Source organism: Sminthopsis crassicaudata, chromosome 5 (genome assembly GCF_048593235.1).
Source record: "Sminthopsis crassicaudata isolate SCR6 chromosome 5, ASM4859323v1, whole genome shotgun sequence".
NCBI lineage: Eukaryota > Metazoa > Chordata > Mammalia > Dasyuromorphia > Dasyuridae > Sminthopsis > Sminthopsis crassicaudata.
The window spans coordinates 102,746,092-102,773,547 of NC_133621.1; the positions used below are offsets into that span (position 1 = coordinate 102,746,092).

The following is a 27,456-nucleotide window of genomic DNA, read 5'->3' on the forward strand; positions in this document are numbered from 1 at the left end:
GCATCAGTTCATTTAGTCTCTCCAAGCCTCTCTGCATTCATCCTGCTGGTCATTTCTTATAGAACAATAATATTCCATAACAGTGATTCTAAGGTTGACCTTTTTGGCTTACAGGTTCTTTTCCCAACATACAAGGCTCCCTTCTTAGGCATTCCATCTAGTTCTGTTACTTGTTGGTGGCACATAGTAAATCCTATTTACAGAGAAAAGGTTACTTACCTATAAAACCATTTCTCTGAATGTAAATATAGTATATGACAGGTAGGCAGCTCAGTGGACAGAGTGTGAGGCTTAGAGTAAGAAAGCCTCATCTTCCTGAGTTTAAACGCAATCTCAGACATTTACTAACTGTATGATTCTGGGTAAGTCACTTAATCCTGTTTGCCTCAATTTCCTCATCTATAAATAAGTAGAGGAGGAAATAGCAAGCCAGTCTAGTGTCTTAGTCAAGGTCCCAAGAGGAATATAAAGAGTTGAATATGACTGAAAAAATGTCTGAACAACAACAAAAATGTAGTATATATGGCCAATATCCATCTTCCAGAGGCTTTTCGTAGATGAAACAAACTTATGCAGAGCAATTTAGTTACACAGTGTGCAAGAGGTAAATTAAAAATGGACTTCGTGCCAAGTAAATAAATTAACCTTGTCATAGCTTTGTCTTTTTTTTTTTTTTTTGCCCAGCCTTTCTTTATGAGCCATTTTGCCTTTATGGTTATTACTACTCTTAATAAGTTGTATTATGTTAATTGCCTGTGATTTTATATACTGGGGTCACTCTTTAGTTCCCATAGTGTACAAGAGCAAAAATCAACTGAATCTTCAGTTTCATTTTGATGGATAGAGCTGCGGAATCCATTGAGAAAGAAGCACTGAATATCTTCCATTTCAAAGAAAGGGGCTTATGAGTGATCTCCCCTTCTAAGTAATATTTGTATGTGAAGCTAGGGAAGAGAAATTTCAAAAGAATGTCTTAGAAGGATGGGATCAATATTTACCTTGTTCTTTGACCATATTTCAGAGACATCCTTTTATAAATACTTTACATGTCAATTGAGATTCCACTTCCCCTCATCTCAGGGCAAAAGAGAGTGACCAAAAAAGTCTGTATTATTTGGTTACCAAGGCTTAACGGAACAGTAATAATAACTGTAAATTCCCAGGACTGACAGACTTCTGAGAAATGCTTTTAATAATCCTAATTCCAGTTCTCAGTTTTAGAAAGAGAACTTACAAAGAAGACAGAAAGCCAACAAAGAAAGCTAGAGAAAATTCCCCTCTGAAGTTTGTTTCCCAGCATAACTCAAGGCTTTTTTTTTTTTTTTTTTTAAGTTCTTCTCTCAAGGTAAGCAGAACTTGCTTCTAGCTCAACCCGTTCAAGCACTTACCAAAGCAGGCAGTATAGCATAACATGACTCAAGCTTTGTTTTTAGAACTCATGTGTGCACACTAGTATTGATCCATCTTTATTTTCATAAATAGAAGGTATGGCCAGCTGACTCTGAGCAAGTCACTTTCCTTCTCAGGAAAACCTGAGTTCAAATGTGACCTCAAACACATAATAATTGCAAGTAAGTCCCTTAACTTGTTTTGCCTCAATTTCCTGCATGAGGATGAATATGTCAGACTAAATCTCTCTCTCCTAACCTTTGCCAAGAGGCAAGTTCTCTCTTCCCCTTTCTGACAGATACAGAGAAGAGAGAATGGGAGTAAATTTCCCCTTTTCTAATTGCCTCCCAAACATACTTCCACTAAGAATCCCATTCAGCAAGTCAGTGTGTCAACAATCACTTACTAAGCACTTACTTACTCTATGTTGGGCACTTTGCTAAATATTGGGAATATAACTACAAAGAAGAAAAACAATCTTTGCCCTTGAGCTTATAATCTAATGAAGAAGATATAAAAAGAGGGTACTGGAAGTAGATGGGATCAAGGAGAAGGCTCTGAGCTGTGGCAGGAGGGAGAATTTCAGAGGAATGTATCCTGGCAGCAAATAGGTGATACAGTAGATACAGCATCACGCCTGGAGTCAGGAAGGCTCAACTTTGGAATTCACATCTCAGACTTCAGACACTCACTAGCTGTGTGACTTTGGAAAAGTCACTTAATCCTCTTTGCCTCAGTTCTTTATCTGCAAAATGAGCTGCAGAAGCAAATGGCAAACCACTCCTGTATCTTTGCTAAGAAAACCCCAAATGAGTCATTGTAATGTTCTCTCTAATGTAATGTTCTCTATTGAGGTTTTCTTGGGGTCTCTGGAGGCAACCTTCCTTTCATTTCAGCAATCACCACACGTACCGTCAGGGATTAAAGTCCAAATTCTTTATTGTCTCCTTCAAAGTCCTATCTCCTTCACTTAGGGCTTGGCTGGTTTTCTGGAGGCCTTCTGGATCTTGGTTTCAGTGGAGAAGTAAAGGAAGAGAGCCTGCCACCACTTCTCTCTCTTCTCTAATTCTAATTCTGGCTGAGTTTGCCCAAGCTTATATGCTCTCTTATCAAAGGTGTGAATCTTGTAGAACTATAGTAAGTACTAAGTATATGGACTGAACTAGAGAACTATTAATCACCATGCTAAATTAGATAACCATTGTATCTATCAATTCCACTGACTTAGTACCTTGTAAGAATCCTTTGTTTCAAGTTCAGAGTTCTGGCCCATCAAGTCATGACATAACTGAAAAACTAACTGTACAGCAAGTAGTCTGGGGTTGGGCACCCTCTTTTAAATAAAAATTTTGAAAGAACCCCTCCAATCTCACTAGAGGGAGAGAAGGGTGGAGTTAGGAGCAGAATACTTCTGAGGTATGAGTTCCAAGGCTGAAGTAATCTTCTACAATGAAAAGGTTTCTGGGGCACAGTGAATAATTCCAGAGGAGTATAGACTGCTGGGAAATTAACAGACCCACATAGATTCAGATATATGATTTTCCCTTACCCATCAGGCCCAGATGAGTCTGATCATTCAAGGGATTAATCTGATGGGGGATGTATATAGGATTGATTAGGCAAGGAGCTTACATTCTAATATGAGAAGACAAAACAAAAGGGTATTAGGATAGCTGATGGGGATCTGAAACAGACTATCATATGAACTGGAGATAAAGTGATCTTAACAAGGGCAATGGAGAGAAAAAGACAGATAGCTGAAACATTTTGAAGAAAATGCCCTGATATGTTGACTAAGGCAGCAGGAAACATTAAAAAGAGATTAGAACTTGGAAGTCAAAAGACTTGGGTTCAAATCTCTGCTCTGCCTTGAACTAGCTATGTGGTCTTGAACAAGTCACTCCTTCAAACTACAGCTTACTCATTTATCAACTATTGAGTTAGGTGGTCTCTAAACTGTACAATCAGAGATTCTACATTCTGAAATAAAGAGATTTTAAAATCTAAATTATTAAAGATAGTAAGTAGGACTTCTAACAAAAATTAGGATATGGGAAGAAAAAACCCTATTTAGTGGTTGAGAATGATGGTTTCCTGTTTAGTGTGTGTCAAGTTTGAGATAACAGTAGGACTTCCAGGTAGGCAGCTGAAGAAGTGCCTAGAGCTCTAGTGTAGAAGTTTGAGCTAAAGAGCATGCGCTAAAGAAGATGACCAATTCACCAAAGGAAAGACTTCAACAAAACAAGAGCAGGAGTAAAGTACTGAGACTTAAAGAAACCCCCAGTTCCTCAAAACCACAATAAGTGTGAAAAATGTGAAAGAGAAAGGAGGATTCTGGTCATAATGATGCCAGAGGTATGGGACATGATTCAAGTAACAAAATGGTACTAGGAAATAACAGAACTCTGTTTTATAATCACTAAGCTATGAAATTGCTGAGGAAGTCTACTCTAAGGCAGATATGAAGTCATTGTTGTTTTCCCACTTATTTTTCCACTTTGTATATTTCTTGTACACTCACAGTTTGAGAAGACAAATTGAGAATTCCTTCTTATTCTTCACAGTTCCATGTATTTTTTCTACTTTGAAATGGGTTGGTTTTTTCCCCTCAACAGAATATACTTTGTCTTTGCCAGAAGAGCAAACAAGGGTTCTCTCCAAAGATGCACATGCCTGTAAGGTTTAAAACCTTTCCCCTTTATTCTGTTCCCTCCCCTACAATGTTCAGAGTACATCATCTGATCTTCATTCAAAAAACATTTTGACACTATATATACTGTGTTGAAAGAAGTAGCTACAAACTTATTAATAAGTTAGGTAACTCTAAGTACAGTATCAGTATTCACTTAATCTTAGCAGAGATTAACAGACCAATGAGTCAACATGGTGCAACAGGGAAGAACAATGGACTTGGAATCAAAGGCTGGATTCTAGTCCTTACTCTCTAACTTAGTAGCTGTGTGACAGTGGACAAATCGTGTTAGTACTGGAAGCTTCAATTTTCTCATCCATGCTATGCAAATGTGCATTGCCTATTTATAAAAGCATTTTATAAGCTTTTCAGTGCCACTGTTGCTGGTACCATGAATCAGTATCATATCTTTTCAGGATGTTCAGCACATCCTTTTTAGCTCACCTTGCCCTTTCTCATTAAGTCAATCCTCAATTATTTCTTTTCTTTCTTTTTTCCTTTTTTTTCCTCTTTCTTTCTTTCTTTCTTTCTTTCTTTCTTTCTTTCTTTCTTTCTTTCTTTCTTTCTTTCTTTCTTTCTTTCTTTCTTTCTTTCTTTCTTTCTTTCTTTCTTTTTGCTAAGGCAATGGGGTTAAGTGACTTGCCCAGGGTCACACAGCTAGGAAGTGTTAAGTATCTGAGATCAGATTTGAACTCAGGTCCTCCTCACTTCAGGGCTGGTGCTCTATTCACTGCACCACCTAGCTACCTGAATCCTCAATTATTTCTAGAATTTTCAAGTTAGAAAAATATTTCTCTCAATATGCATGGTTTGTGAAAAATAAGGCTCTTTCTATCTCTTGGTCATCATGCTTCATATACAGTTCTTTTTTATTTCTTTTTCTAAGCTATATATCTAAATAGCTTTTTTATTCTTCATATCCTTACTGTTTCTCATGGTTCTATATTACTTCATTTAATGTCCTGCATACCTCTCCAGGTCACTGGCATGTGGAGGTGGCATATCCATGGGGTGAGGGTTTCTCTGACTTTGTAATACAAACAACAGACTAAATATTGATATAACTAAAACCTACTTTTGCAATTTGACTACTTCTGCCAATGCAAATTGGAATTTTTTTTCAGTCATCTCTATTTTGGGGGAGGGATTTCATACCACAGTTCAATCCCAGGATTCCTACTAATGATGACAAACTATTGTTAAGATGATAGAGTATGTTTTCTTTTTACAAGGTTCAAATTCCCTCATTCAAGTGACCTTCTTTAATTTAACTTCCTAGTCTCCTAGTAAAATGGAACAAAAAAAAAATTACTAAATTTTGGAACCGTTAAATAATGTTATCCTGAATACACTGTCACAGTAAATTCAAGAATTTTCATTAATCCTCCAGATATGTTACCAAGTTAAAGATTGTAGCTAAATCTTATACTACTTTTATTAAAATAATACAAAAGGGAATAGGATAGTTACTCAGATCTCATTATTGGTCAGGGAGTTCTAGTATGAATGAGAATTTCAGCATGAGTCCTGCAATCCAGACTGCTTTATTACCTTCGTTGCTATGATCAGGTAGATTAACAACTAGGAGTATTATGTCTAATTGCTTTCACTCAATAAATCGTTCCCAGGTGGAGCTGCTATTTTACAAGACAGAACTATACCCAATAGGTAGAAATTAGAGAGGGACAAATTTTAGCTTTAAAGAGGGAAGACTTTTTTTTTTTTTTTTCTGAGCTATCTAGCAATGAGACTAGCTCTCATGCCAAAGAGCAAGCTGTTACTGGAAAGTATCAGAGTAGCCTGGATAACTTGTAAGCTTCTAATTCTAAAATATACAATGAAGTAAAGAAAGCAGGAGCAGTGTAAAGAGTTCCTTAGGATCTAGTTCCAATATTTCCTCCACCTCCATGCAGACCTTCCTAATTACCTCCTTAAAAGAGATTTCTCTGTCTAGTCTCAGCACACTGTATATACTTAGGCATTTATATTCTAAAACTTTACATTGTGTGAATGTGTGTGAGTCTATATATATATATCTATATCTATATCTCTCTCTCTCTCTCTCTCTCTCTATATATATATATATATATATATATATTTATTTATTTATTTATGTAGACTCACACACATATGGCACTCCACCTAGATGGCAAAGTCCTTGAAAGCAAGAGTATGTTATTTATTTCTGTCTGCAGGATATTATACCATTGAGTGAACATTAAGTCATAAAACAGATTTGGATACTATAGCTCAAATCGTGTCCTTGAAACAACAAAAACACACTATAAAAAACTCATTCCAGTGGGATTATCTTAAAAGGCAATTGTTAGTTTCCAAACATCTGTTGTGAAAGTATTCCATCTAGTTACTCTATGAACTGCATGTATGAGAGCTGTCAACATATCCAGCATAGATAAATGCTTCAGCCTTAACGTATTGAGAGGTGACATTTATTTGTTCTCTATAGAGCAGTGTGGTATTTCAGTATCATGCTGTGTGTATATAACAAACCTAAAGAAACAAACGTCTTCATCCTTTGGTGTCAATGTATGTTTAAAATAGTTTTGGTGTTATGAAACTGAAGATAAGATTTTTGGAGACCTGTGGATGCCTGTGTTGTAAGCCAGAGAGAAAATATAGGATCATACATTTAGAACTTGAAAGGATCTTGAGAAGTAGAGGAGAACATAGAGATCCAAAGGTTGAGTGAATTAAGGAAGGTTTCTATTAGGAAGAAAGATAAAAGGCAACTTCCAGTTATTTGAGGACTGAAGTAATACAAAAAAATCAATGTCCATTCTCCAATCCACATGGATGCTGAGGAGACTAGACCCAAATTTATAGTATTATACTGTATTTAAAGAAGCCAAGCTTTTCCAAAGGATAATATTGGCCTCATGAACTAGTTAGAGAATGTGTTTGCCTATTTTAGAATAGAAATTTGAGCAGGCGAATCATGCACAGTTCTAGGTATGTAATTTATACTTCTGTTTATTCCCCCTTTCCTTACTTCTATCTATACTTAGAGAACTTACTAGTCATTAAGGATCCAACTTAATCTCTACCTCCTCCTTGAACCAACTCAGCCAACAGCAATCTCCTCCCTTCCCTGATACAAAGAGAGAGTTGAATAATAACATAACAGAAAACACTGGGTTGTAGAATAGGAAGATTTTTGTCGATCCTGACTGCTATGCTAAATAAATGTGTGGCCTTGGACATATCATTTAATCTTTCAGTGTCTTTCCTTATAAAACATAAATAAATATTGCAAAATAGAAATAACATTGTATAAGCTAGATCAAAGGATACTGTGAGAAAAATATTTTGGAAACTTTTTAAAAATGGTATATAAATTAGTTAATATTACTACTACTACTATGTAAATATTTACTGAATGTATTTCATCTCCTCAGATCAGAATATATATATATATATGTATATATATATACACACACACACACACACACACACACACACACATATATTCTGTATATACATCTCTTCAAGTCAGTTATATTCAGAACTGCCCTGAGAGTTTAGTTAAGTAGGAAAAGGTCTGCCAAATATCATAAATCACAGGTGGGGAGTGGGGGGGAGGGGGGAGGGAGAGAAAAGTTCTGCAGAGAAGTCAACAAAAACCCAAGAGGTGGAAGGTGACAAACGTTTAGGGAGATAAAGAATTAAGTTCAGGAAAGTCACCTGGACTAGTTAAAAAAAAAAAAAAAAAAAAAAGCTCAGATTCCTGTAAGACAAACAGGAAAAAAATCAACAACTTAAGAATAACCAACTAGGGAACAGAGGGGTCAGTAGCCCAGGCAAAGGGTCTGGACAACACCAATAATAGCTGTCTTTCAGTAAGTTTTTAGGTTTGCAAAGTATTTTCATTTCATTTAATCCTTATTCCAAGACTGAGTGGTTGTCAGTTTTATTAATATCTTCTAAGGTTGTGGTGGGAAGAAGATGAGCTTAATGGAAGGCAGGCAGCGTAGAAATATAGATGCCTGGGAAATGGTGTGGAGACCTAATTTGAGACAAGATGGGGCAAAAGCTCACCTATTAGAATAGGATTCAAACTCAGATTCTTCCAGTCTTCAAATCCAGCCTTTTCTGCTAAGCCATATGGTTTTGGGTCTGAGGACCTAGGGAGAGAATGGAACTAGTTAAAGATTGTTAAAGGCAGTTGTTTCTTCTTCATTCCATGCCCTAGAACTGTTCTCTCAGTGTGAGAAGCCCAATTCTGCAAGTAGGAATGTAACAAGTACAGAAAAAATTTGACATAAGTTTACAAAATTAATGTTTTTTTGGCTTAAGTGGTATAAAAGATCAGCTTTGTAAACAATTAAAACTTTTGTACTAAATTAGTCGAGGACAAACTTAGTTAAGAATTTTTGCATGATTATCCTAAGCCATTATATCTTTATATCAAATGGTACAGTGCAACTATCTACATAAATTACTGTTATATCTTTTGGGGTACTTATTCTGCAAAACTAGTGAATCACAAAAATGATAGATTATTTTTATTTTTGTAATTTAATCTTCTAGAGTTCAGTAATAGGAGATAATCTACTCAGGAATATTTGGAGAGGGAAATTTTAAATGGGGGGAAAAAATCAAGAAATGAAAGCTGAGGTTATGATTATCTTATTTTATTATTTTAAAGAAGACAGAGAATGAGAAAACAAAAAAATCTTTTTTAATTAAACACTTTTTATAAGATTTGAAAATTTATTTTTAATAGTATTTTACTTTTTCCAATTATACATAAAAACAAGTTTTAGCATTTTTTATAAAATATTGAGTTCCATATTTTCTCACTCCTTAAAATAGTAAGCAATTTTATTTAGATTACATACATTCTAGAATTTAAAAGATGAGAAGTATATGAAGAAGACAAAGCATAGGTTAGTGAATTTCATGATAATAAAGTTACCCGGATCACCTTTTAAGAGACTTTAGGCAAGTGATTTTTCATTTTTTGAAATTCAACATAATTAAAAGCAAGTTTTAGTTTTTTATTTGGGTTTTGGTTTTTCCCCCTCAATCATGCTAATACTTTTAGGCCTATCTCTACACTCTAAATAAATTGAGGAGAGCTCATTATAAGAAACTTGGCTACCAATCAGCAAATATTTATTAAGTGCCACACTGTCCTAAGAATACATGCATTAGGAATACAAAAAGGGGGGGGGGGAAACCCAGCTATTACAGAACAAATCTTTTTTGGCTACAGCAATTCCAAAAGTCCATCTATTACAATATAAAAGTATTGGAGTTTATAGTGGTGAAAGGGATACCTATACTAAAAGAACCAGTAATAGAACTAGAAAATATTTGCCTGAATGTATCTGACAGTTAACTCATTTGAGTTATTACTAGTAAATTTGAGGTTACAGGTTTTATCCAAACTATATGCACTCTTCTTACAAATGTGTCCTACTGGCTACGGAACAAAACCAGTCTGCATTTCATGGTATTCTTTTGGACCAATCTTCATATATAAAGTGAATCCATTAAAAAAATACACTCATTAGTAAGATGGGCATAAAACTACCTGCAATACCTACATCATGAAGTTATTTTAAGGATCAATAACTTAATATGATCAATATATGTTATAAGGATAAAAGGACATAAATACATACAATCACAATTGTCATTTTTTACAGATTATGCATAGTTCAGTCATGAATATACACTTATGTATTAAATCTGCTAAGTAGTTTATTCTATTTTTTTTTTTTCAGAGCCCCTGAAATTATTCTTGGTTTACCTTTTTGTGAGGCAATTGACATGTGGTCCTTGGGTTGTGTCATTGCAGAGCTATTTTTGGGTTGGCCTTTATACCCAGGAGCATCAGAGTATGATCAGGTAAGTCAAGATAGTCCCAGTTATTCTTCACAAGTCTCCATTTATTTTTCTTTATTCCCTCTTTTGGAAAATATGATAGATTAGAATTTTATATTTTATATAACATACATAAGCATTTTTGTTGTTGTTTTTAATATCTGCTTAACCCTCAACTTTTCAGAATTCAAACATTATTCCTCTAAATTTTTCCATTTTCTTTCCTACTCTTTCTCCTTCTTTATTTCTTTTCTTTTTGTTTTTATGTATAAAATTGTAATTTTTTTATCCTCAAATCCCCTTAAGTCACCAACCCAACAGAAGGTCAGTAATACCCTGACCTTATTCTCTCTTCTTTCACAGATTCGATATATTTCACAAACACAAGGATTGCCAGCAGAATATTTATTAAGTGCAGGAACAAAGACAACAAGGTTTTTCAACCGTGATACAGACTCACCATATCCTTTGTGGAGGCTAAAGGTAAGAAGTTCCTCTTCATCTGTCAGATTAGCCTTGGAAAGAGGGAACAGTCTGATCAGTAGAGATCATTTTGAAACCTAGAGGCTTTTCACTGGGTAAGGTTTTGAGGAAGTTTGAAAAATTGAAAGCCTTTGAAAGGTTTCCTTTGAAATAAAGGGAAGGGATCATAGACTAGAATTGCTAAGTGTGCTACTCATGCTAATCTAGGAGGAATTCAGATAATCAGTAAGCTCTTACGTATTTTGACCAGACACCAGACGATCATGAAGCAGAGACAGGGATTAAGTCGAAGGAAGCAAGGAAGTACATTTTTAACTGTTTGGATGACATGGCACAGGTAAGCTTTATGGGTAAGTGGAACCTTTTGATTACCCAGGTACCAAAGGACTTAATGAATGCCAAGATCTTTGACAGATGAAATGAAGAATGACTGGTGGAAATCCACAAGCCACCCAGTCATGTATGTTATTTGGCCCTGATACTTTGAACATGGGTATAAGATATACATAAGCCCTAATTAGCTTTGGTAAGGTTACCATATTTGGGCTTGTGAAATATCTTAAAAGTATGATATTTTGGGCACTAGACTTATCCGTAAAGGAATTCATTTTGCAAGACAAATAATTATCTATTCTGCTGATATTTCTTTTAGGAGAATTTAGTAATATCAGTAAACTTAAATAATGAACTATTTTTATAATAAGCATAAGTTACTAGCTTAAGTGTGAAAAATTAGTATAGAATCATGCCAAAATAAAACTCTTTAATAGGAACAAAAGTTTACACTGAAACCTTGTAGAGCTGGGGATATAACACTCTGAAAACCTTTTCCTATAACTAGGATCAGCAAAGATTTTGATGAAACTGCTATGGTTTTTTACTTTAAAGTAATGTTATAATGGAGCAACAGAAAATAGTCTGCAGAAAGCATCTTAGAAAAACAGAGCAAGACATGGAGAATAAGAATCTTAGCAGAAATGTAAGCTACAAACATTGAACTGACCCCTCTTATCCATGTTGATCAGAGATCATTCCAGGGAAGGCATTTTAAAAATAGAAAAAGAATTCTGGCTGTGAAATAAATTTTGTTGCAACTTTAAAAAAAAAAATTAGAGGTGGCATTCAGTATCTGATTTCTTCCATGGGGTGATAATATTTAGATTAGAAAAGATTATTCATAAACTAACTTTTTCCTAATTTATTATTGCTCAATTGACATTAAATTTTTTTTACAAAGAAGAATAACAAATAATTTTGCTTCACTTTAAGGGATCAAAATATTGATAAGATCACAGCTTGTTCTTTAGTAGGCTTATATCTGAAGGTCCTTTTGCTTCCTTCCCCTTTTTGCTCTCATGCCTCTACTACAGAGTTCTAAACCATATCATGAGCAGTCAAATTAGCTAAGCAGTGCTGTGAGGAGTTGTTACCTAGCCCCTTGATTGCAAGATGCAGAGACTATTGGATTGTAGTGTGGGCTAGGGGTGAGCTAAAGCAGAACAAGCAGAGAGGGTCAAGGGAAGGATCCACCCTGACTTGACTTGATCTCTCCCTAGGTGAATATGACCACAGATCTGGAAGGAAGCGACATGTTAGTGGAAAAAGCTGACCGACGAGAGTTTATAGACCTATTGAAGAAGATGCTGACCATCGATGCAGATAAGAGGGTCACGCCAATCGAAACCCTGAACCATCCTTTTGTCACCATGACACATTTGCTTGATTTTCCCCATAGCACGCAGTAAGCCTACTTCTTGGTATTTTATAACAACTAAAAAATAAATAAATAAAGAAAGAAAGAAAGAAAGAAAGAACAGTGGGAAAATAGGAAACAGCCAAGACTAGGGGGATCATCAGGCCCTTCTAAACACTGGTGAACCATATACAGATGGTTGTGCTAATGATGACAATAATCCTAAAGTACAATCATTTTATTTTTTTATTTTTTTTTGAGTCTGGGGTTAAGTGACTTGCCCAGGGTCACACAGCTAGGAAGTGTTAAGTGTCTGAGACCAGATTTGAACTTGGGTCCTCCTGAATTCAGGGCTGGTGCTCTATCCACTAGACCACCTAGCTGCCCCAGTACAATTATTTTAAATATTAAATGGTAGAATTATTTTTAGCCCACCCTAAAATGGATCCAGTCTCAGCAGTGCCTGACACATTATAGGTGCTTAATAAATACTTATATATTGATTGATCTCCATTAGCACTACCATGACTATAAACTAGCTAGGCCTGAATTTTCAGTGTTGACCCTGATCCCTAGCTAGCCTTGATTGATATTGGATATATGCAGTATATTTGTACATCAGAATATAAAGAAGACATGAGTCTTTAAACAGCTGGCTAGGCATTTTTCTGTTTTCATACAAGATTAACACAAATGGACTTAAATTAAAACCAAAAAGACTTTGATGGTCAGAAAGGAAGATTTTTTTAATTGTCATGGTGATAGGATGGTGGGATGAATTATTGGAAAGGTTTGTCATGTCTCTATGTCAAGAAAATATCAAGAAACCATGTATCCTGGAAAATTTATAAATTCACCTGCCTGAAGGCAGAAATCTGGGCCACATGACCCCAGAGTCCCTTTTAGTTCTGTTCTAAAGTTTGAGAAGAAAACTGTTATATAATCCTATACTCAGTATTACTTATTAACTTGAGGAAAATCCTGTAACTGTCCTGGGGCCTCAGTCTCTTCATCTGTAAAATGAAGAGATTAGAGCAGATGTTGTCTTAAACCTTTCCAACACAAATTTTATAGATGCTGTCAATTTTATTAGATGTTGTCAATATAAATACAATATGGAAAATATGAAGAAAAGTAGATTTAATTAAGAGGACACCAAGAAGGCAGTTCTGAAGGAGATCTCTGGGTACTTATGGGGCTTTATACTCTGGTATATTTTTCTTTAATATATATGCCACTCGCATCATTCTTAGCAATCATTAAACCTTTCTTAGGTCCCTAGTATTACGCCAGGCACTGTGCTGAATATTAGAGAAGCAAAAACAAAGAATGAAACATTCTTTACTCTCAAAGAGCTTCTACTCTATGAGGGAAGAAAACTAATAGATAACTACACAGAGATAAAGAGAATAAATACACATGATTACACAATAGGAGGGCAGGGCGTCAGGAAAGGCATCATATAGAAGATGGTACTTATACTTCAATTTGTCAAAAATGAGGAGAATGAAAGCCAGACATTGGGGGAAAGGCCATTTCAGAGGCACAGAGATAAAAGATAGAGTACTGGGTGTGAAGAAGAGAAAGAAAGCCAGTTTGACTGAATCATAAATTCAAGAAGGAAAATAATGTTGAAGACTAAAAAAGTAGGTTAAGCCTAGGCTGTGAAGGATTTTTAAAGCCAATAAGTTTGTATTTTATTCTGTAAATAGTAGGAAACCATTGGAGTTTACTGGTTAAACTAGTCATTCCATTTCATCTAAGCTTATGGAAAATCTCTTTGGCTTTTATGTGGAAAATGGATTGGAATGAATAGAAACATGAGGCCAAAAGCCAATTAGGAAGGCACTGCATTAATTCAGATGAAGTGATAAGGGCCTGCACTAAGTCATTAGCTACATGATTTAAAGACTAAGGGTTAGGTACAAAAAATATTGTAGAGATAGATAAACCTAGATTTGATAACTGCTTGAATTTACAAGGTAAAGGAGAATAAAGAGTTGAAAATATTGCTTAAGTAAGACACTTGAGAGACTAGAAGGATTTTGTTGCCTTCAATAGGAAAAAGGAATTCTGAAAGAGATCTGGGTATGGGAAGCAACAATAACGAACGAGTTGTAAAGTTTTGGTTATGTTGAGTTTGAGATGTCCCTAGAATCTCCCCTTTGAAATGTCCATAGTGATATGGAACTGAGTCAACAAGGGGCAGCCTGAGGATATACAGATAAAGAGATATAGATCCATATAGACATGATAAAGCCAAGGGATAATGTCAACAAGATATAGGATATATGAATAAGGAGAAAAGAGAAGGCTTAGAACACAGCCTTGAGTACACTTACAGTTAGGGGGTATTATAAGTAAAAGAAGAACTAGGAAATGGCAAAATCACAAAAGCCTAAAGAAAAAAGGAGAGGAAATAATCCATAACATCGAAACATAGAGGTCAAGAAGGATAAGCACTAAGGAAACCAATAGATTTGGCCTTTCAAGCTAAGTGGTCATTTTGGAGAAAGCAGTTTGTTGAATTATGAGGTTCAATTGTCAAGTTATGAGGAGCCAAACTGTTAAGGATTGGAGTGTGAAAGCATGTTCAGGCAACAAGTGTAAATAGCATATTATAGGAATTTAACTGAAAAAGGAAAGATACAATGATAACTTGAGAATAGAGTAAGGTCTAAGATAGAGGGTTTGTTTGAAGGCTAAAAGAGAGGAGACATGATTGGTAAAGTTGAAGAGAGGAGATGATTAAGCGACATGTGCTAGAGAAGACAGGAGAGGGTGATTTAAAAGACCTCTGGAAAGAAGTTGGCTTCGGCAAAGAGAAACATCACCTCATTATCAAAGCATGGAAGAAAGGAGCCAAAGTAGAGGAAGGTGTCTAGAAGGTTTGTGAAGTGAAGAAGGAGCTCATGAATAAGAGTCTCAATTTACTCAATAAAGAAGTAAAGTCCTCTGTCCAGATATTATCTTGAATAGGCTTTTTTTTTTCCTTTTTAACTTATAATTAATGAAGAGAAAAAGAGGGAGGGGGGGAAGAGAAGTTAAAAACTGATATTTATGCATAAGGAAGCATGTACCTGACTGGTATGTGAACGAACACAATACCACTGAGAGGAAATAAAGGATGTAGTAGAGAAAAGGAAAGTTGCTGGGTCAAGCAATTATATCTGGGGCAACCTTCAGATGATAGTCATCCTCAGGACCTCTAGCTCATCTGGAATTAGAGTGAAAAACAAGAGAATGGCCTCAGGAACAGAGTGGAAGTTGGAGCCAAACAGCCATTTGTATCAAAGTGTTGACAAATCAGGAAGTTTCCATAATGTACTAGACATGGTGGGATATACAAAAGAAGGAGAAAATGTGGTTTCTACTACTAAAGGCCTTAAAATTATGTTTATGTGCATAAAAACATTTTAAGGATTAAAATTGAGAACAGAAATATGAGCTAGAACATGGGATCTTAAACTGGAGTTAGTGAACTTTTTTTTTAATATTTCAATAATTAGTTTTTTCCTTATAATCTACATATTTTATTTTATCATTTAAAATCATTCAGACTGCCAAAAAAAAGGTTAAGAATCTTTTGACTAGAGGATTGTTAAAAATATAAAGAATATAAGATTCTAACTAGATCCACTAAGTAGCTGTATGTGCTATGTATTTCCTTTACCAATGGGTGGTAGGAATTTTTTTTTTCCTTTCCTTTCTTTAAAGAATTTCAACTATTGCTAATACATAGTCTTTGCTTAGACAGAGAAGCAGGAAATTTTAACTTTAAATTTGAAATTTTGTTGTTGATTTTATTAAGTTCATTTTAACACTTTCTATTCTCTACCTCCTTCCCATCCACATCTCCTTTTGCCCCAATTCTTTTGTCTCCCTTCATCTTTTCCTTCTCTTTTTTTTTTCCCCTTTCCTTCTTGATGAAAAGTGTCAAGTCTTGCTTCCAGAACATGGAGATTTGTAAACGCCGGGTGAATATGTATGATACAGTGAACCAGAGTAAAACACCTTTCATCACCCATGTGGCCCCCAGCACATCTACCAACCTAACCATGAGCTTTAACAACCAGCTGAACACTGTCCACAACCAGGTAAGGCAAGAGCCAAGGGTGGGAGGAAAAGAAAGAACATGCCATTGATATCATTAGCTGCAATAAGAGGGCCTCTGCTCTCTGTATTTTATAGAACATTTTGGGGATTGGGTGTCAACTTCTACCAAACTTGTTTCAAAGCCAGAATTCAGCACAATTAAATATGAAACTAGACAGATAAATTAATAGTGTTTGTTTCTGGTCATATTTTCCTTGAGAGATTAAATTCCTTTTGTGTTGGACATTAGTTTAGTTTTCTCAAATGAGCCACATGCTAAGCATTTTGTAGTTCTTTCTCTCTTCCATTGTGGGACTGATGACAAGGAGATGCTAGCTTTTATCTTTGACATTTATTCAGCACTGAATATTAAAATTTGTTAGTACTCATGTTCTAGAAAACAATCACCCAATCATTTCCTTTTGCATATGGGGAAATCAAGATAACTAGTTTACGGTCACAGGACTGATTAATGGCACAATCAAGACCAGAAACTATAGCTTTAGAGCTTCGCCAAATTAAAATTCAGCAACCCATAATAGTTAGTAGTCTTTGTATATTGAAGAATTTTTAAAGTATTTTTTCATGTTCTGGATGGAAAAAACCAATGTGGAAGGAAGGGCATTTTGAAGACAAAAGAAAGGTTTTATACCTAAGGATGGGGAGATATTAGAGGCTGAGATAAGTGAGATAAAAAAATACTAAGGAAAGGAGAATGTGCATTTAGATATCCTCTACTTTTTTCTCCTCCTCCATCCAATTCAGTCACCATTTCTACTCTCCCAATAAGTTGCACAAATATGTACCTTCTCTCCTCCAAAAGACAAACATATACTTCATTATCAGGCAAGACAAGACACTGTGACTAAATAGATGGAGAATTATAAGACAATGTTCTCAAGGAGCTTAAAGTTTAAGAAAAAAAAATTAGCCTTCTACATAAAAAATATCACCAAAAACAGAGCATTCACTAAGTACCAAATATGATTAATGCACACAATCAATGCAATAGTAGTTTAAAAAGTGAGAAATGACTTTAAGCTCCATCAGAGGTTTCATGGAATCACTAGGACATTGGTTACACTTAAAAAAAAAAAAAGACAGGACTTAAATATATGTAGAAAGCTGGGGAAGTTTAGCAGTATTTGAGAAATAAAAACGTGCCAGCTATGTTTGGGAACTAGAAATAAATTCATTTGGATGGAACAGAAGGCTCTCAATCAGCAATCACATGTTCAATACTTATTATGTGCCAGACATATGTTGAGCAATGATGATAGAGATGAAAGAGCAATTCCCATGCTCAGAGAATATATGTTCAAATTGAAGACAGTATGTATAAATAAGATGTGAAATGTATACAAAATAGTTTTGGGAGTGAATACACTTAGCAGCTGGGGGGAGAAGGGAAGGGGAAAGAAACCAGCAAAGGCTTACTGGAGAAGGTGGCTCTTGAGCAGTTTTATAGTAAATCATGATGTATGTATGTATGCAGACAGAAGTGTACTTTCTAAACTTTTCTTTATTTTTCCTGTTTTTTTTTTTAAGCTGTGTTTTCTTTTGCAACAAGGCTAATATGGAAATGTTTTGCATGATTGCTTATCTATATCAAGGTGCTTGCCTTCTCAATAAGGGAAAAGAAAGGCAGAGAAGGAAGGAATTTAGAACCCAAAAATTATAAAAAGCAAATGTTAACAATTGTTTTTACATGTAAGTAGGGAAAGAAAATAAAAATATTCTTAAAAAAAAAATGGAGGACAAAAAGAAGGTTGTTGATCATTCCTTTCTTTCTAAACAATCGTAGTAATCTGAAAAGTAATTCCTAGATGGTTTCTGAATAAACACTAAAAAGCTTGAATAATTTTTTAAATGCAAAGCAAAAATAAATAAAAAATAAAATAAGCTGTGTCTTCCAAGCAAGGGAGATGAGAAAGGAATCCATTCCAAGCAGGAGAGATAGCTGTTGCAAAAGCAAAGATGGGAAATGGAATACTACATACACAATACAGTGAGAGACCAATAGATCTGAGCCACAAAATATGAAGAAAATAATGTGTAAGAAGACTGGAAAGATACAAAGGGCCAAGTTGTTTAGAACTTTAAATGTCAAACACAGGACTTCAAAGTATATTTGATTGTATTTTATTTTAGAGGTAATAAGGAACGACTGAGTTTTTTTTTTCTTTTTTAGTTGGGGTGCTGGCTATTGTAATAATCCAATTGGATATAATGAGGGCCTAAATTAGGGTAGTAGATATGAAAGTGGGGGGGGGGGGAGTATCCAAAATTATAATGAGACTGCCTCAAGAGGCAATAAATTCTCTCTAGTGATAATTTTCAATCAGTGGTTGGATAACCAATTGTCAGGTATGATATGAAGGAGAATCTTGTTCAGTTTCCAAGTCCTTTCTAACTCTTGAGAGTCTGATTCATTAATTCTACATTTTTGCTCTTGGTCTTTTCTTCTAATCAAATTTTACACATCCTTCAAAAGTCCCAGCTTAAGTCACCTCTGCTTGAAGGATTCTTTGATTATTCTAGACTTCACTGATATTCTTCTCAATTCTGACAGGATTTGTAATATATATTAAGAAACATGTTTTTGCATCTATTTACATATTCATTTTTTACTCATTTTTCACATAGTTGTTCTATCTAGATTTTAAGCAGGGACTACTTTGAGTTCTTCAGCTTCTTCCACAGTATCAACACTGTATATGCTTACGTAATGAACATGTAAATGCTTCTTGATTGGTTCAATTAACACAGCTTGGTCAAAAAAAAGCACAAAGCCTCACAGGCAATGTTATTAAAGAACAAACAAACATTACTCTGTTTACTCTCTAAAAGAACAGAGGAAAAACCTGATATGGAGTGTGAGAAGTAGAACTTAATTTCCTTCCGAATTTTTTGCCTACTACTTAGACATAATTCTAAAAAAATGTTTTTGAAATGAGAGGAAGTGAGGTGACAATTTCAGTGACCTATGGTGAGATGTTAGTTAAATTCTTTTGACCATTTGTTCTCATCTTTACTGTTCATAAACTTTAACAGTTAAACACAATACCAAGAGAAAAGAGACCTAAAATAATAAGCCTAATTGTAATAAGAATTTATTTCTTCCTGTTAAATAAATATAACCTCTTTGCAGAGGGAACTGACACTCTAGCTATTAGAGGAGTATATGTAATCACAGGAAAGTGTTGTGGATCCTTAGTTGGCTACAGTTACCTATGTTTCTTTGATATCTTTTAAGTCTATTTTCCACTCCCCTCTGTCTTTGCTTTTGCTCTTGATTTTTGTTTGTGCTTTGTGTTCGTTTATTTGCTTTAGCTTTGTGTCTTCCAACATATCACCTCCCTCATTTTTTATTTTTATTTATTTTTGTTTAATTCCCATCATTCCTTTAGGCCACCAACCTGGCTCCCACCTCCACCAGTGCCACTATTTCCTTAGCCAATCCCGAAGTCTCCATACTAAACTACCAATCTACACTCTACCAGCCCTCAGCGGCATCCATGGCTGCAGTGGCCCAGCGGAGTATGCCCCTGCAGACAGGAACAGCGCAGATTTGTGCCCGGCCTGACCCCTTCCAGCAAGCCCTTATCGTGTGTCCCCCAGGCTTCCAAGGTAAGGAAGAAGAGATCCTTATAGAGTGATGGCTACTTCCCATACTATGCATGTTCTTGTCTACTAGTTCATTTAAAAAGCTTCAATTTTCTGACATCCAAAAAATTCTTCCATAGGTGATATTGGTGTCATTACGCTTTTCTTTCAAGTTCTGGAGGTAGAAGAGTATGTGAGCATTCTAATGAGAATATTAGTGTTTTTCCATAATGGTTAGGACTGGTATAATACATGTTCTTGGCTTAATTAGATTCTACCTCCTGGTTTTTTGTTTTTTTTTAATCAACTTAGAAATAATATCACATGTCTGGATAAAATTAATTTGGTAGTCAGGCTCACTATTTGAATGTTGCTGCCACCACTAGGATAAGGTAATACTAAAAAAAAAATTATACTGTTTTGTACTACTATTATATTAATGAGTCAATTTCTTGATTCGTTAAGTGTCAGAAGCAGATCAGATAACTACTCTCTAACTTCCCACATATAACACTGCTTCTCCATTAATATAGCTTTATTATAGAATTTTTGTTTTCATATAAATAAATGTAAATATGACCCCCAACCAAAAATTAAACTCGAAATACAAAAATTAAAAGGAGAAATCAATAAAATTGAAAGTAAAAAAACTATTGAATTAATAAATAAAACCAAGAGTTGGTTTTATGAAAAAGCCAATAAAATAGATAAACCTTTGGTAAATTTGATCAAAAAAAAGAAAGAGGAAAATCAAATTGATAGTCTTACAAATGAAAAGGGGGATCTTTCCACCAATGAAGAGGAAATTAGAGAAATAATAAGGAGTTACTTTGCCCAACTTTATGCCAATAAATTTGATAACTTAAGTGAAATGGATGACTTCCTCCAAAAATATAGGCTCCCTAGATTAACAGAGGAGGAGATAAATTGCTTAAATAGTCCCATTTCAGAAAAAGAAATAGAACAAGCTATTAATCAACTCCCCAGGAAAAAATCCCCAGGGCCAGATGGATTCACATGTGAATTCTACCAAACATTTAAAGAACAATTAGCCCCAATGTTATATAAATTATTTGAAAAAATAGGGGATGAAGGAGTCCTACCAAATTCCTTTTATGACACAGACATGGTACTGATACCTAAACCTGGTAGATCGAAAACTGAGAAAGAAAATTATAGACCAATCTCCTTAATGAATATTGATGCTAAAATCTTAAATAAGATATTAGCAAAAAGACTTCAGAAAATCATCTCCAAGATAATACACTATGATCAAGTAGGATTTATTCCAGGAATGCAGGGCTGGTTTAATATTAGGAAAACTATTAATATAATTGACCATATTAATAATCAAATTAATAAGAACCATATGATCATCTCAATAGATGCAGAAAAAGCATTTGACAAAATCCAACATCCATTCCTACTAAAAACTCTTGAGAGTATAGGAATAAACGGATTATTCCTTAGAATAATCAGGAGTATATATTTAAGACCGTCAGTAAGCATAATATGCAATAGAAATAAACTGCAACCTTTCCCAGTAAGATCAGGAGTGAAACAAGGTTGCCCACTATCACCATTACTATTCAATATAGTACTAGAAACGCTAGCCTCGGCAATAAGAGCCGAGAAAGAGATTCAAGGAATTAGAGTAGGAAATGAGGAAATTAAACTATCACTTTTTGCAGATGACATGATGGTATACTTAGAGAACCCCAAAGACTCTGCTAAAAAGCTACTAGAAATAATTCAAAATTTCAGCAAAGTGGCAGGATACAAAATAAATCCACATAAATCCTCGGCATTTTTATATATCACTAACAAAATGCAACAGCAAGAGATACAAAGAGAAATTCCATTCCAAACAAATGTTGATAGTATAAAATATTTGGGAATCCATCTACCAAAGAAAAGTCAGGAATTATATGAGAAAAATTACAAAACACTTGCCACAAAAATAAAATCAGATTTAAATAATTGGAAAGACATTCAGTGCTCTTGGATAGGCCGAGCGAATATAATAAAGATGACAATACTCCCCAAACTAATCTATTTATTTAGTGCTATACCAATCAGACTCCCAAGAAACTATTTTAATGACCTAGAAAAAATAACAACAAAATTCATATGGAAGAATAAAAGGTCAAGAATTGCAAGGGAACTAATGAAAAAAAAACTCAGAGGAAGGTGGTCTAAGTGTACCTGATCTAAAGCTATATTATATAGCAGCAGTCACCAAAACCATTTGGTATTGGCTAAGAAATAGACCGGTAGATCAGTGGAACAGATTAGATACAAAGGACAAAAAAGGGTACATCTATAGCAATCTAATCTTTGACAAACCCAAAGATTCCAACATTGGGGATAAAAATTCATTATTCGGAAAAAACTGTTGGGAAAACTGGAAATTAGTATGGCAGAAATTAGATATGGATCCACACTTAACACCATATACCAAGATAAGATCAAAATGGGTCCATGATTTAGGCATAAAGAGGGAGATAATAAATAGATTAGAGGAACAGAGGATAATCTACCTCTCAGACTTGTGGAGGAGGAAGGAATTTATGACCAGAGGAGAACTAGAGATCATTATTGATCACAAAATAGAAGATTTTGATTACATCAAACTAAAAAGTTTCTGTACAAATAATACTAATGCAAACAAGATTAGGAGGGAAGTAACGAATTGGGAAAATATTTTTAAAAACAAAGGTTCTGACAAAGGTCTCATTTCCAAAATATATAGAGAACTGACCATAATTTATAAGAAACCAAACCATTCTCCAATTGATAAATGGTCAAAGGATATGAACAGACAATTCTCAGAGGAAGAAATTGAAACTATATCCACTCACATGAAAGAGTGTTCCAAATCACTACTGATCAGAGAAATGCAAATTAAGACCACTCTGAGATACCACTACACACCTGTCAGATTGGCTAAGATGACAGGAACAAATAATGACAAATGTTGGAGGGGATGTGGGGAAATTGGGACACTGATACATTGCTGGTGGAGTTGTGAAAGAATCCAGCCATTCTGGAGAGCAATCTGGAATTATGCCCAAAAAGTTATCAAACTGTGCATACCCTTTGACCCAGCAGCGCTACTACTGGGATTATATCCCAAAGAAATACTAAAGAGCGGAAAGAGACATATATGTGCCAAAATGTTTGTGGCAGCTCTTTTTGTTGTAGCTAGAAACTGGAAGATGAATGGATGTCCATCAGTTGGAGAATGGTTGGGTAAATTGTGGTATATGAAAGTTATGGAATATTATTGCTCAGTAAGAAATGACCAGCAGGAGGAATACAGAGAGGGTTGGAGAGACTTAAATCAACTGATGCTGAGTGAAATGAGCAGAACCAGAAGATCACTGTATACTTCAACAACGATACTGTATGAGGATGTATTCTGATGGAAGTGGAAATCTTCAACATAAAGAAGATCCAACTCACTTCCAGTTGATCAATGATGGACAGAGGTAGATACACCCAGAGAAGAAACACTGGGAGGGGAATGTAAATTGTTAGCACTAATATCTGTCTGCCCAGGTTGCATATACCTTCGGATTCTAATGTTTATTGTGCAACAAGAAAATGATATTCACACACATGTATTGTACTTAGACTATATTGTAACACATGTAAAATGTATGGTATTGCCTGTCGTCGGGGGGAGGGAATAAGGGAGGGGGGGTAATTTGGAAAAATGAATACAAGGGATAATATTATAAAATATATATATATATATAATAAAAAAAATTAAAAAAAAAAAAAAAAAAAAAAAAAAACAAACAAACATAAAATTAAAATGAGAGTGAAGTGACCACACATTGACTTTATGCATAACAAAAGTTCATAGAATTTAAAAAAAATAGAAGATGATTTTGAGATCAACTAGTTCATCTTCATCATTTTACACATGATGAAACAAATTAATGAATAAAATGACTCATCCAAGTTCATATAAATAAATTGTGGAATGAAAAAAAAAAAAATAAAAAAAAATAAATGTAAATATGAAAAATCAGTCTGTTAGCTAAAAAGATTTTAAAACCATGTAAATAAATTTAATTATGAAAACTCAGTCTGTTAGATAATAAGATTTTAAAGCCAAATGAGTTTTGGATTGCCTAATTAATATCCAGCCTAATCCTACCTCTCATAGACACAAATGATCAAAAACTGACTATATGTCCCTATATATTTAGAAATCTCAAATATTGTTTCTCTTAACCCTCATGAGATAAATATGATAAACAATATGACACTTGCTTATAAGTCAGGAAACAGGTCTAAAAGGAAAACTAGCATTAAAGTTAGTAGAATCCAGGATTTAGGGTATTTAGTCTTTATTTCCTGGAAGCATACATTACTTTGAAAGGGAGCTACTTGAAGATCTTTCTAATAGTTTCCTTAGTAGCAGCTGACTCTAATCTAAATATGTTGCTTATTTTCACAAAATCATAAATTATAATTCCCTGATAACATGCATCATTTTTTTTTCAAAGTTGGCTTCAGTATTTTCCATGTAGTGAGGTGGCACAGTTGATAGCATGCCAGGTTTGGAGTGAAGATTCATCTTCTTAAGTTCAAATCAAGCCTCAGACACTTACTAGCTGTGTGACCCTGAGTAAGTCACTTAACTTTCCCCCCTCAATTTCTTCACCTGTAAAATGAGCTGAAGAAGTAAATGGTGAACCACTCCAGTATCTTTGTTAAGAAAACCTTAAATGGGGTCATGAAGAATCAAGACATGACTGAACAACAATTAAGCATCTCTTTGAAAAAGTACCTTTTTTCAGCTAAAATTGCAGCCAAATTAAGAAAAGTTTCTGCTAACTAATAACTTGCTAACAGGTATTTTTATTCATTTCTTGATAAAGGGTTACAAGCCTCCCCTTCAAAGCATGCTGGTTATTCTGTGCGGATGGAGAATGCAGTTCCAATTGTCACTCAGGCTCCAGGAGCTCAGCCTCTCCAGATCCAACCAGGTCTGCTTGCACAGGTAATTTTTTTTTTTTTGTCTGTTATAACTTTCAGATCTAGTAAAGTCAAGTGACCATCATAGAGTGTTATGTAGCAGTTGTAGAATACCTATATCTAAAAGCACAGAACTAAAAAAGGGGGAAATGTTGACAAAATCCTCATGCATTAACACTGACAAAATTCAATCCTTAATTCACTTATTCAGCCCTTTTCCCTCTAACTTCCCTATTCTTACAAGAGGAATACTTCTTGTAGGATAACAACTGACCTAAAGGTTTGTGCTTGGGGTATGCTGAGGAATTTATGCACTCCATTGGCAGAGATTTTGCTAAGAATATTCTTCTTTTGGTATCCCACAACCAATGGCATAAACTAACCCTTCTCAGCCTGGTAAGGAGGAAGGAGAAGAAATGAAATGTGCTGCCTTCTGAATGGGACCTGACTCTAGGTTAGGGATTCTACAAGGTTTTAGAGAGTCTACCTTAATAATACTCTTTATTCAGCAAAAAGTAGCAGTTTATGATTTGGGCTAGAAATGAAAAAAGAAGTAAGAGAGCCAAGAGAGGAACTAGGGGAAGAGCAACAAAGCCAACAATTATGGTTATACCAAATCTATAGGAAAGGGGACTGAAACCCAGTCCTATCCCTTTAGAGAATAACTTGGGAATAACTAGGGATCCAGGCTGGTAAACCCATTATCTCCCAATTCAGGGAACACTGAGGTAGCTATGAACCTCAGCTTTGGAGAGTGTACCCATTAACAAAGGTAGAAGAAGCCAGAAAGTGAGTGTTAGAAGGACATATCTTTCAAAAGGCTTAAACACCAAAGATAGAATAGAAAAATCTTCAATAAAAGTTCAGAACACTAGTATATAAATCAGTCCTAAAATCAAGAGAAAGAATGAGTACTAAATCTTCAAAGAGAATACAAAGTTTTCTTAACAAATATACAAGACAAAGAAAAGTGAACCAATGATTTATGAAATATTGAATCCTGTGGACTTCCAAGAGAAACTACAGCAGCCAGACACTTCAGAATGTTTTATAAGTTAAATGAAATTCATGAAAGGAGAGACTAGGAATGTAGTCAGAATTTAGAGCACTCAATGCAGAATTTTAAAATTCAACTAGGAAAAAAAATTGAGTCCACAATGGAAGGTATCTTAAAGAAGTGAAGGAGGTTAGCAGATTTGGAACACAAAAATAATGAGGAAGGGGAAAAATTTTCAGAAGAGAAATGGCTACAACATTGTATATAGCCAATGGCTATATGTGCCAAAGCCATTGACCTAAAATATAGGATATATCAAAGTAATTTAAAACTCATAGATTCCCCCAAAAGAATATGAAAAATATTTTTTGGGGAAAACACAAATGGCATGTACAGGAAATAATAGGTGAAAACTGCCCATAACTTCTAAGTAGATACAACAAAGTACCAATTGAAAAAATATATAAGATTTCCTCCAGAAGAAAATTCCAGGTTCCAACTTTTAAGGTATAAATGTGGTAAATCAAACAATTTAAATGAAAAACAACAAACTTTTTAAGCAGCCAGGAGAAAAATCTTTAAGTATAAAGTAAGCTTGAATAACATAAGATGATGTAGCCATGAGAAGTCACAGAAGGAAGTGGAATAATATGTTCTGAGAATAAAGGAACACAAACAGCAAACCAAACTGACCCATTCTGTAAATTTAAGACTTAAAAGAAATGAAGATAGATATTCAATAAGAGGCATTTTTACAACAAAACTAATTTTTAGATGTGAACAAAATATTAAAATAAACATGAGGTAAAAATAATGAAATTACCCCATGTTTAGAGAGATTAAAGCCTGTGCTGTTGAAGAAAAAAAAGGAATCAAAGAGATTTTTTTCAAAAGGGATACATGAAGATAAAGATACAAGCAGAATTTAATTAAACAAGAAAAGTGAATACAAAGAACAGATTTAAATACCACCAAGTAAACCTCATAACACCTATTTTTGTGGGACAGAATAGTAGAGAAAGAAAACTTATGAACAGGGAGAGGAAAAGTGAGCAAACATAAGGAAATAGATTATGAATCCTACCAAGTCCAAAGATGAATATGGGGAAACATTCTATTCATCCACTACACGTCAGTGAAAAGGCCAACTGCCAGAAAAGAGTCAGAGATCTCATAATAGATTTAATTTGTGGAGAATACATCTTTTCAGATAAGTATTGTTCATACAAGGGGAATAGCAGCTTAGTCCAGATTAAGGGATATTTTAGCTCTTAAGGGCAGCTGGTATCCATAATGGTGGAGTAAAAAAGAGAGAGATTTGGACCCAAAGAAAAAAGTCTCTGGGAAATGAAATTATTATGAAAAAGACTTACCAACTTGTTTAATGAGCAAAACTTCACTAACAAATGATCATGAAGCTTCTGCTCAGACCTACTCTACTTTGGGACCACTGTGTTAAAAAGTTTTTCTTTGCCTGTGTAGTTTTCCTCCACTGATGCCATTTAAACCCTATAGTGCCAAGCAGAGTTAAATCTAATCCTCTTCTGTCTGAGAGCCCTTCAGATATTAAAGACAGCTATTTCCCTTCTTCACCTACCTTAAATTTCATCACAACAGCCCATTTCCCTATTTTTGCCAGGTTGGTTCTTTTTTTTAAAT

General features: G+C 34.7%; 1 protein-coding gene across 1 annotated transcript in view; it reads left to right on the top strand.

The window, feature by feature from the left end:
- HIPK2 (homeodomain interacting protein kinase 2) overlaps nt 1–27,456 on the top strand; it is a 258,705-nt gene that overhangs the window by 160,186 nt on the left and 71,063 nt on the right. Inside the window, 7 exon segments of the mRNA XM_074267771.1 lie at nt 9,832–9,955; nt 10,295–10,414; nt 10,665–10,751; nt 11,971–12,155; nt 16,042–16,204; nt 19,613–19,832; nt 24,704–24,825. Coding sequence (XP_074123872.1) covers nt 9,832–9,955; nt 10,295–10,414; nt 10,665–10,751; nt 11,971–12,155; nt 16,042–16,204; nt 19,613–19,832; nt 24,704–24,825 — 1,021 coding nt within the window.